General features: G+C 36.1%; 1 protein-coding gene across 7 annotated transcripts in view; it reads right to left on the minus strand.

The window, feature by feature from the left end:
* Positions 1–372: 372 nt before the first annotated feature.
* Positions 373–12,592, minus strand: part of LOC129778748 (nucleolysin TIAR) — a 1,021,219-nt gene continuing 1,008,999 nt past the window's right edge. For all 7 annotated transcript variants that reach the window (XM_055785883.1, XM_055785864.1, XM_055785877.1 and 4 more), the window contains one exon: positions 373–6,804. In XM_055785883.1, the coding sequence (XP_055641858.1) occupies positions 6,763–6,804 (42 nt within the window). In that variant the 3' untranslated portion in view covers positions 373–6,762. The remainder of the gene's footprint in view (positions 6,805–12,592) is intronic.

Below are 12,592 nucleotides of genomic sequence, written 5' to 3' on the forward strand. Positions count from 1 at the left end.
TACTTCTTAAACGTTCGTGTTTTATTTTTTTTGCGTTGTTCTCTGCGTTCCAATCATGTGTTGGGTTGTTATGTTTATGTTCTACTTGACTCTCTCAAGCATAACCTTGAGTGTTTTTTTTTCTGTTTCTTCTCCGCTGTTTTTACTTATAATTTCACCTCGTCGTCTGGCGGCTCTACTTGGGGAGGGGTATTGTTTTGTCTCATACTTTTTTTGTTTATCAAATTTTATCAAAATGGTAAAAAATCGTTCTTTTTGGAAAAAAATATGATTACCACTATCAAAAATTGTTTATATTCTGTCTTTTCCCATGCGTTCTCTCCTTTTATTTATTTTTTTTTGCTTTTTTTTGGTTTGTTTGTTTTGCTTAAAGTTTATTTCCCGCTCGCAAGTGCCATCTTTCCTTTTGCTCACCCTTTTCGTATGCTAGTTTTTGTTTAGCCAATTGTTTTGCGTGCTCTTGCTTTCTGGCCGCCACACTTTCGGAAGAAAAGATGAAACAAAACACTCTTTTTTTGCTCAAAACCACAAGCTATTAACTATATGCGTGTGTGTAGATATTTTTGTTTCTTTATGTTCTCTCCAACCCAAGTCGCTTGCATTAGATGTTGTTGTTGTTGTTGTTGTTTTTGGTATATTGGAAAAAATGTTCTTCCTTTCTGTGTCAACACCCTACATTGTTTTCTTTCTCTCTGTTTGGTTTATGATAGATTCGCCTTAAGTTCAATTTTCGTTTCCTCCTACTTTTTTTTCTTCGTTTATAACAATTCATTATGTTTAATCATTGTTGTTTGGTGCTTCTACATCTATAGTGTGCAAATGTTGTAATTTTTCCTCCACTTATATCAATATTTTTTTTCCTTTTTGTGTTTTTTAACTCACTTTCGCTGCTGCTGCTATTACTCGCTAAGTTTTGTTTAGATATATTGATGTGGCTTTTTGAGGGGTGGCGAGGCGATGTTCGGCGATTGTTCGACACCTCTCACTTCGAAGCCGCAAAAAAACATTCTCATCAACGGGCCGCACCTCGCCGAGAGCCTAGCGTAACGATCGAACACGTCTCAACGCCTCATCCACCCGCGGGGAAAGGGAGTTCCATTCCAACGTGTGTGAGTGTGTGTGTGTGTGTGTGTGTTTCTTTTGTTCTGTGTGTGTATGTATGTGCATGTTTTTTTTTCTGGTTCTGGTATTCTTCTGCAGTAATTGTATGCTATTGACTATGGTCTCGTTAAACTGTACTTGGTTGTTTACTTACGTTTTTATTTATAAATATAGTTTTTTTGGTTTTGCTTTCATCAAAATAATCAATTTATGCTTGTATATAATTCCTTTACTTATTCACATTTTGTTTTTTTTTTGGTTCATTTATTTAACTTTAATTCTGTTATTTTTGCATACTTTTTTCTTCAGTTTGTCATGCTCTTTCCCATGCGCATAATATATATTTTATGTGTGTTGTGTATATATATTGGTTTTTGTATTTTTTCTTGGTTTTTTTCCTGGTAAAAAATGCCTTACATTCAATTCATATATTATTTTTCATTATATAGTTTATTTACCTTTTCTTGTTTAATGTATATATAATAAATTTATATTTCCATATCAGTTATGATGTTATTTCAAGTATAACACTATAAATATATTCATTTTACTAATATATGTTTTTTTCGTTTTCTCCTCACTATTCACTTTAATATAATTTCATTAAAAATATTTATCCACATTTTGTTCCATTTATGATAATTGCCTCAATGAGTTCGGAACAAACAAAACAAAGTTCAAACGAGTCGAAACAAATAAACGGGGCTTACACACAAACCAGTTGGTGAACCAAACTTGGGAAGGATTCAACGATTTCGAATCCAATCCCCCGTAGAAGAGTAACGGAAAAGTCCAAAAATAAAAACCTGCTGAAACAAGAAATAGTCTTAAACAACAGCCAACAGTATTTTTTTTCTCGTTTCTCATTTTTTGCACTAATTTCAGCTAAAATCACAGGATAGTAAATGTGAGTGTGTGTTATGTTTTTCATGTAATGTTCGATCGCAACATTTTTGTTTTGTTCTTTCCTCCTAGATAAAAAGATAAAACGAAACTCAACGCGATTTTTGGACACAAACTGGAAAACGTGGAAACTTAGTAAACGCAATAACAGGGGTACACAGGAGTGAGCAGTGTGGCGTTAATATGCTTCGTTTGATTTGCTTTTGTGTTTGCTTTGCTTTTTTGGTTCTCAATTTCCTTCCCTTTGCTGTTTTCTTTATTGCTGAAAAACAATTATGAGTATGTTTTTGATTAGTTAGTGTTTTCGTTAAACATATTGTTGTGTGTTTATTGTAGTTGATACAACAATTCTCGATTGCCATTAATTTATATCTCACGGTTTTTCTTTGAGTTGCTTGTTTTTTTCTGTTTGTTTTGCTTCCTTGCTCTGTCTGTGAACGATTCCAACAGTACATTTCCCTCAATTGTAACTACGCTCTTTCTGAACACGACTTCCCTTGGTTTTTCTACTCAATTTTTTTTTGTCTCGGAATTATTCTCTGTGTGCGATAAATCTTAAAAGTCAACCGATAAAGACAGTGATAAAATAGATTTTCTCTAACTTGCGCAATGGACGTTGCGGCGACGACTTTTAATATTGTTCATTTATTTGTTTTGCTTTAATTTGATTCGACTCGTGTGTGTGTGTTTGTGTGTATGGAAAAGAAATCCTTTTGATTCGTTCTCTGCAGCTTCTTCGTTTTACATCTTCTTCTCTACACGTTTTCTCGAGAGGTTAATCCGGTCACAACCAAAACTTGTAATGAAGCGTGTTTGAGTGTCTGTGAGTGTTTGTGTATTTCCTTTGTGCATTCTTGTTTTCACTACATATTCTTGTGAGAGCGATATATTCTCACATTTTTGTCTCATTGATTCTGCTCTTTTCAGTGCGATTTTGATTACTTTGTGTGGTTTGCTTCGGTTCTCTATATTAACAGTTTTGACTTGACGTGAGGGAATATTTTTTAATGCTGTCACTTGAAAAAAGGAAGATAAATAATATTGCGGCAGGATTTTTCTCGATCCGGGGATAATCTTAGTAGCGTGTGCGATCAAGGTAGGCGTTTGCTACATCCCGCGCGATAAAGTGTCAACCTTGGTAACGCCTCCTTCGATCCGGTCAAATGGGAATCAGTCCAATTTTTAGAATCCGTTGGATAAGAAATCACAAAAAATCATACTGAAATTATTTTATCCTTCATGGTTTGAATCATTTATAGAGAAAACATTTGATGGGAAATCGAGCGACAACATGAATTTTTTTTTGCGTGTTAATCAGAAAGTTGTTGTGAATTGCAACTGTATGTTCAACAATCAAATACATTCGCAAAAAAAGGATAAATTTCTAAAGACTCCAAGACTCCATCCTTCAGACTTTAGACGTCTTCACGTTCAATTCGCATTGTACCGTTTACTCAAGTTCTGTTTTACACATATCAGTCATGTTATCAATTCACTGTCAGCGTTGCGCCAATTGTCACTCTTTTCTTCCCAAATTGAGTAATGCCACTCATAAAAAAACTGACTAAATTTTACTAAAATTGAGCAGAATTTCGTAAAGAAACCACTACCGGTGAAAATGAATGGAATCTGTTTTCGAGTGAATAAAGAAAATACTCCTCTCAAAAAGACACTCGACAAATGCTACACTGCCACATTCGAATTCGAACTTGAAGCTTATCCCGCTTGTTGTTGCGCTCTTCGCTGCACTTTGTTTTTTTTTACCATAATAATTGTGTGTTAGTGTGCGTAGGTTATCTTTAGCTAATTGGTTTTTTTTTCTCTCCCTTTTGTTTATCTGTTTATCCTCTCTAATGGGTTTAGTTTATGCGGGAACGGAGCTTCTGAAGCTCAATTCAACTTGTAGTATATAGTAGGTTTTTTTTTCACTTTAAGAAACTTACGGGTTTTTTTTTCTTCACCGCTTGTTCTGGGCTCGAACGCAACCGTTAAGTCCCACTACTCGCTTCCCCCACCCAGAGAGAGAGAGAGAGGGGGAGCGGGGGAAGAGTGTCAGTGTTTGGTTTCGATAGAACAATCAAACAATAATAAGGATAATGGTCAAAATATTGCGCTTATCAGGGATTGCCTCCAATTGCTATGCCTTTCTTTCGAATTTTTGTTTGTGTTTGTCACTATGTATATGTATATATAAAGATATGGTTGCCTCCTTTCAAAAGATTCGGGAGTAATTCTCAATAAGTTTAGCGTTATTCCGTTCTCGCGCGTTCGCTCGCTCTCTCAAACCAGAGGGTGAGGGCTGTTTTCAAACGTTTTGATCTATTAGTAGAAGACTTGTTTGCATGGTTCGCTACGATTAAATTTGCTTTTGTTTGTTTTGGGTTTTGTTGTTGTTGTTGTTATTTTTGTTTGCTGTTTGCTGCTGCTGTTGTTATCTACACAAAATCCTACGAGTTAGTCAACTACTACACTACTACTTTTACTACTTTTACTACTATGATGTCCCATCCCATTGTATACTTCTTCTCTTTCACTTCGCGCCTCTTCCGTTTGAGTAGACTAGCTCCGATGAAGATAGTTAGAGAGATAGATGTAATATATAGAGATAGGGCGGGGGGGTATGGAAGATTGTGGCCAGGGAAGAAGGTGCTTGAAGGAGTGATAAAGCCTACTTCGATTTGCGTTTTCGAACACACAAAATGAGTTTTTTTTTCTCGTTTGCTGCTGAACTGAGGGACGGTTCGCCTGTCAAAGTCAATGACAGAAACAAAAGTGACAACAACGATTTCTACTAAACTGCCTCTACTGCTAAAACACTACTATTTACCACAAATCGCGAACCGCTTCGTTTGTTGGTTTTTGTTTGCTCTCTTACTGCTGCTTTCTTCGGACCAACAAAGCAGGAATGTTTCACTAATACAACCAACAATACCTACTGGGGTTTGGGAGGTGGGAGGATGAGTTGGATGGGGAGAGGAAAAAGAGGAAAATAACACAGTATTCGCTTTTGGCCGCATCTAACATCTCTGCTTTTTGCTCTAAAATTAAAAACTCTTCGCCGTAACATTCGCAAGCGTAATAAAGAACGGGTTTTAAAAAAGAAATACACTAAAATCATCTGCGCCTACTTTTTTGTTTGTCTACAAGTTAATTCTGCCTCATTGACTACCCAATATTTGGTTGAGTTTAATTTCTTTTCCTTTAGTTATTTTTATTGGTACTTATTATTCATTTCGATAATTGTAATTCATGTTGCTCTATATGTTTTAAACACATGTTGTTTTCTTTTTTCTTGTATTTCTTAGGTTCAATTGTTACTTTTTTCCCATAGGTAATTGCTTCGTGGTTTATGTGTGTAGTGTGTTTAGTGTTTAATGGTTTCAGGTTAAACTTTGTTTACCTTCTCTTTCCATTAAATATTTGGTTTTTGTTTTTTTTTGTGTCGCTGTTCTATTAATACTTCCTCTATTCACTAACTTTTTTTTAAGCTGGTCTGAATCTTTGCTGGAGATTCAGTTACTTTAACATAAAATATTTTGGTTTAGCCATAGCGCCCAACATCTCCCAACAACAGCAATCGGGTGCATGTAGAGATACCGAGCTCAGCCGGTTACATGTATTCGCTCTTTCACATGTATTCGTTTAAAATAATCCCTATCTATGTTTACTTCTTTGTTGTATATGTATATAAGTGTACCATATCAATATATATATATTTTAGTGGGTGTGAGTAAATCGAGCTGATTATCTTCTTTCATTGCTCGAATTTCTCTCTTGTTTAAAAGAGTATCTTGTGCCCTTCACTGCAAATGTTGTCCTCGTTGGTAACAAAAACTATTATGAAAAAAAAAGATGATCTAAAAATTAACTTGTGATTGTGTTTCGAAACGTGAAAAAGATCTTCAAAAAATGGAAAATCCATATGTTCCAGTTTGCTTTCAAATAAGCGAACTTTCACTGAAAAATGTTATTTTCGATGCTGCTGGAAGTAGAAAAATATATGTAGAACAAAGTCAAGGTGTCCATCCAGCCACTTCGCCAACCAACCGTTTTATCTCAATTAGCTCCATTATCTTTGGACAATTCGGAGCAGCATGAGGTTTCATCTCCTCTTGTTTCTCACTGATTCATTTCCTTTTGCTTCATTTCTCGCGTCTATTTTATCGTCTGCCTCCGTTTTGGGATAAGTTTGATATTTGATTACCGCTTATTTTGTGTTTTTATTTCAATATTATTCTTCATTTTGTTTTCTCTGTCATTATTTACAAACATTATCAACACTACTGCTTTCATTGTTACTATCTAAGGGGGTTGTGTTGTGTGACTTACCAATAATATCATATATATGCTTTGGGGTGTTTGCTTTTTTTAAATCATTTTTTTTTGTGTTTTTTTCTTTGGTACAATACCAATACTTTCTCTTGAAGTGTGTTTTCTGTATCTGTTTGTGTATGTGTGTGTTTATGTAATACTTCAACTTCTTATTTTTGTTTTGTTTTTGCTGCTGCTGCCGCGGGAGCTCTCCACACCAGTTCACAACGCTGTTGTGGACGACGCCGAACACAACAATGCCTCGACGAGTCGGCAAAATCGAAGCGTTTGCGCCCACAAAAATGAACATTCGCACAGGTGTGCGTCGAGTAGTTCTGACGATGGCGCTGATTGTGATAGTGATAGTGGTCGTGGAGAGAGGCAAGGGGACGAGCTCTACTTATGCTGGGGCACACAGCCGCACAGTGACGATGGCCATCAAGGGAGCTACACTAAGAGGCTTGGCGCTAACCATTCATCGTCAGCTAACTGAAAGTATACGGAGAAAGAGAGAGAAGAACGCACCCGCGAAAGAAAGAGATGAATTAGAAGTTGAGATAAAGAGAGCGAATGATGGTGATACGTCCTTTCTCGTTAGTTTCGGTGCATTTATTGTTATTCAAAAAATGTTCGTGATAAAATGAAAAAAATGTGAACAATTGTGATCTGAGTAAGCAGTGTGTATTGGGTATATAACATAAACACTCGCAAAGTTAGGCCATCTACACACTAGGCAACCGAAGGCCGTCCGCACACGGGTCAACTGAAACTCAACCCAAACTTTTCTTTACCTCAGTTGTCAAACCTGAGATCCATTTCGATCCGCACATCTTGAACAAAAATGGTGTCTAACGATAATTTTATATAATAATATTAAGTTTTCGTGAGGATATCATAAAATATATAGAAAAACAGGAAGTGGGTTATATCTATGGTATAACCGCAAGGGTGACGTAGGACTATCGTTGATTTAGAGATCATTTGTATGAAGTTGAATCTGAATTCATTCTGAATGAATGAATATTTGGAGAACTTCGAAAACGAGAGCGTTACGTTGGAGGCACAAGGTTTTATGCATCCAATATTGGATACGGAAATATCCTACTGATGGGGAAGAATAATCTTCAGAAGCTATCCTGTTGATTGCGATTGATTGAAAAATCACAAAACCTAATGTATTTGGTCACAGTGTTACATGGATAGAAAACATTAAAATAAACTCTTTCATATGAATGTAATTTTAAATTCCCAGAGGAACTGGCAGATTATTTTCAGTTACGATTAAATATTTCCACATTTTCCTCGATACTGGAAGCCCACCAGTGGTTAATCCTAACTCGATAACCATCTGTTAATAGTACTTGATTGAAACATATTTGGTCACAGTGTTACATGGATAGTAAACATTCAAATAAACTCTTTCACATGAATGTATTTTTAAATTCCTAGAGGAACTGGCAGATTATTTTCCGGATCTTTCTCGATCCAAACGGAATGAATTCCGTGCGTGTATGTGTGTGTGTGTAGAGGTTGCTTCGAGATCTTCCCGGGGAACCGTTTGTAGCATCACTCTCCTCCTGATGGATTCCCTTCTGGCCTAAGGTGCACAAACAGGCTCTTGGTGACACCGTTCATCCGCGCTTTCATGATAAATGAAGAGCTTCACCACAACAGCGACAACATGCTCCAATCGCTGTTCAATTAGAACTGAGTGGATTTCCGAGCGGCGCTCGCTTATATACCGATTGGTGATTTCAATAGCCTGTTTTGAAAGCAATTTTAAGACTATTGAAACAAGTTTTTGGATCAGAAAGTAACAAGTATAGAACGCGTAGACATTTTATCTTTCGAATGAAGTGTTTATCATACCATTTCGTTCAGTTGTTTAGGAGCTATTAACACTCAAAATCTCGGTCTCCGGCGTAACGCTTTCGTTTTCGAAACTTTGATTTTACACCCCGGTATAGAAATGAAAGACGTAGTCCAACGTCAAAAGTTACAGGTGGGTTGTGTCCGAGACACGACCGCATAGTTGACGTAGGATTCCGTTAAGTTATCTGTCGATTTTGGATATGTTTGGAGAATTACATCGTTAAACTCTTTGATAATAATTCGGTGGCCCTGAAAAGAGCTGTTTTGCTTAGTTGTTGGGTATTGTTTGTTCACTCCACCAATGTTTACCGAGTGATGGTGACAGAAGGATGGTAAACAGTCGTTGGATAGTGCGTATCAGATAAAAGATACCGAAGATGGAAGAACTTGAACCAAACGACACGTTCTCGAGCGGGACACCTTGGTTTTTATTTATGAAAATTGAAATAAATCATTTCATATTTCAAGTCATTTTAACACAACTGCTACCATATACAATTTTACACTTACACTTGTGCTAAATTTTTCACAATACACGATCGGTCATTGATATGAAATTTCACGAAGCAACCAACTTTCAAGTTCCAAATTTAAATTTTATTTGCTAGTATTAATCGTATCACTCACCTTACTTGCAATATAAAAATGCCCCCGACTTGCATATATTTTCAATGCTGATTTCCCCCGGGCACCTTGGTTTAGATGTCTCTGTTAGAGAGCACTTTACGGTGAAAACAAAAGCTCCCACAACTTTCATGTATTTCAAATGTCAATTTCCTCAAGGCAACTTGGTTTTGATGTCTCTGTTAGGGAACACATTTCGGTGGGAGCAAAAGCTACCCCTACTTTTATGTACTTGCAATGCCGATTTCCCCTAGGCAGCTTGGTTTTGATGTCTCTGTTAGGGAACCGCCGCATGCGCGTCAATTCGACCAATCAGAAGTGGGTAATTCCGTTAGGTTAGGGGTTGAGATTTTTCAATTGGTCGATAGTTAGTTACATGATATATATTATTTTATTCAAAGTGAAAAATTGTTATAGAGTGCCGAAATCGTTTGATGCAAAAATCTAATCAATCCATGATGAAATGACTGATCAATAAGCGTTTGAAATTGGACATTTTTCACGATGCGATCGATTTTTGTTTTTCAATTTGTACCCCCATTTGTTCCCGAAAGACGTAGTTCTACGTCAAAAGAGTTCAATTAGTGGCATGTCGTGTTTGAATTATCAAATAATACCTTCGTGCCTGCCAATCGGAGAGAGATTGTAATTTGTCTTATAAACACTAATGTCGCCACATATTTCGACACTGTGTGTGGATTGGTTACGAAAATTTTCTTTGACGAATCAGTTGAATGAACCAGGGATGTCAGGTTTGGAGATTATTCTGTTTACATGGTTTTTCAATTTGTAGCAAGGATTTTTATAATCGAATATCTCGACAATTTCACATTTTTTTTGCACATGAAATATGTAAGTAATCTGCTATAGTGAATTGCAAATATTCACTCTCCTTGAAACAGATATTCTTGTACAGCAACAGAATATATTTCGTAATTTTATGTTCATGTTGTTGAACTATGAATTTATGTTATTCATATTCATAGAATTCATTAATCTTTTATTAAACTTAAGACGAAACTAAAAGCATTTTAATCATAAAATACTTGTATAGATTACTATATATCAGCCATTCCATGCCAAACCGATATAGTGGTTCTCAGAGTTTCGTGAAAAGTTGTAGATTTGTGTATTTTTTTTTCATTTGGGTGCCCATTTCCCTTTTAGGGTGTTCAAAAAATTACGTTTTTCCTTTTTCCCAAAAATTACTTTTTTTTCGAAAATTCATAACTTTGAACTACTGGACCGATGATCAATATATCAAATTAAAGCCAATCAGCTAGTATTTTTTGGAAAAATATTGTGTTCGCCGGAAAATCGGATTTCGTTTTAAAGACAGAGGAAACAGGCCGAAAATTTATCAAAGAAAATTGTTCATTAGGAAAATGTGTTTTTTCATCAATTAAAAGATGTGTGTACAAAATATAAAATATATTCCATGAGTCGATTAACCCTTTGCGGTCATATGTGTGCTCTCGATCGCCACAGCAAGTAGTCGTGTTAATCTCATATTTAATGCAACCATATATTAGTTTACACTTTTTCTAAACGAATCTAAATGTCTCGTAAGCCTGTTCACGAATCAATACGAAGCTCTTATGAATAGAACATAGCGACACGCGGTACAAAACAAAAGATTGTTAGCCCTGAAGAGCATAGTCACGATGCTGGGATTCTCCTACTACATAATTACTATCTAAAACAAACGATTATAACACACTATTCATTAAATACTTTCCTAAAATTGACAGAAAAAACTATTTTGTTTATCTTTCATAATCTTACATGCTTCACAGCTCTTTCAAAGGAAATTATTGCCGACCAGTACGACACCCAATATAACAATGTATTACAACTCATTTAAAGGGGTCGTAATAAAATATATGTAGCCAAATAAAATATGTAAAAAAAACTTTTCAATTAGTTATAATGACAACATAAATAAAGGTGTGTACTAAATTTAAGAACAAACAATCAAAAGAAAGGGATCTTTCATTTGATATCTATATGCGGGAGTTGTATATAAATTTCGAGAATAATTGACCATTTTTTACTGTGGAATTGCATTTATCATGAATAACTGTGTTCTACTAGTCAAGCCTTGTCATTTGATACCCAAATTGATAGGGTTTCGAGAAAAAAATGCTTAGTCCGCCATTTTGCAGCGGCCGCCATCTTGGAAGATCATGGAACAAGCAGTTTGATAATGACAGCAGAGATAAGATAAATTACCATCACATAAAATATCAGTCAAATGCATTATACATCATCTGTATCAAGTGTATCCGAAATCGTAAAAAATGCAAAACACGATTTTCAATATCATTGATGGATTAAGTCGTATTCCGGTATAACAATCATCCTAATATCGTGATGTGCGGTGTTATATACACACATTCTATTCATTTTAAATAACAACTAGCTGACCCGGCGAATTTCGTCCCGCCCAAAATTATTGTTTTGATATGAATTCTTTGGAACAAATTTCTAAACTTTTGACATAGGACTACGTCTTTCATTTTTGTACCGGAGTGTAAGTTCAAAGTTTCGAAAACGAGAGAGTGACGCCGGAGTGCCGGAGAGGTTTGGCACGTTAATACCTCTTTACCGGCTGAATGGTGCTGTATAATAATCATTTCATCCGAAAGATAAAATGCCAACGAGTTATATGATTGTTACTTATTGGTCCAACAAATTGTTTCAATAGCTTAAAAATTGCTTTGAAAGCAAGCTGTTGAAATCATCATTGCTCATTGATGATGATTGGTGAGCGCAATGTGTTCCCGAACACGGACGCAAAATATAGGCACCTGGAGAAACCGTCATAGCGAATACATGCAAGCTGCGACTTCTTTTGCTCGCTTGCATCAGTGTTTGGGACACCATAGCGGACACATGACACAAGGCGTGAGTACTTTTACTCGCATCAGTTTCGTTTCTGCTTTCGCATGGAACAGTCCTGAAAAATTGTTTGCGTGTGAATACGTCCAAGCGAAGGAATATTCGCATTGGCGCATTCGCTTTGGTGTTCCCGTGATGCAATCCAGTTGATGAATTTACGCAAAGCTGAAGCAGATCATGCGACACCTACATTGAAGTTCAGAACCACAAAAATGATGATGTTTGTTTATTTTACGTACTGAAAAGCAAGATTCGGTCGTTATTATTCATTTATTTCTATTTAAATTCATTTCAACCATCAAATGTCTTCAGTATATGGTAAGAAAGTTAGGGCTTTGTATATTTACGGTGATTTCAACACGCGATTAGACCAAGATCATTTATAGGGCCCTATTCCAGAAAACGAGACGAGCAGACGAGCGCTCGTCTCGTTTGTTTTCATATTCCAGATGCCGAGCTCGACTAAAAACAGACGAGTAGCTCGTCTGGCTCGACGACCGTTTGGCCGCGCTCGTCGATGAATCAGTCGGATCGTCTGGCTTGTTTGATGTGTTTGTTCACCTTGTTGATTGAAAGCATCGGAATTCTTCTGCTCCGCCTTTATCTTCAAAAATTGTTTCACGGCTAAACTAGTATTGCATAAGCAATGTATGTTTTCAACTGCAACCATCAAATTCAATTCAGTAATTGCTAGATTTTACAGATTTTCAAATCCAAACTCTTCCAAACTCTTCTTCTTCCAAACAACACAACCAAATGTAAACATTGAACTCATATCCAGGGATGCTAGATGACTGTTTTGAATATATTAACACGGCACGAAAAGGGTCTTCACATATTGAATGAAAATGAGTAATTCAAAACAACTATTTTACAATTG

Source organism: Toxorhynchites rutilus, chromosome 1, assembly GCF_029784135.1.
Source record: "Toxorhynchites rutilus septentrionalis strain SRP chromosome 1, ASM2978413v1, whole genome shotgun sequence".
Lineage (NCBI taxonomy): Eukaryota > Metazoa > Arthropoda > Insecta > Diptera > Culicidae > Toxorhynchites > Toxorhynchites rutilus.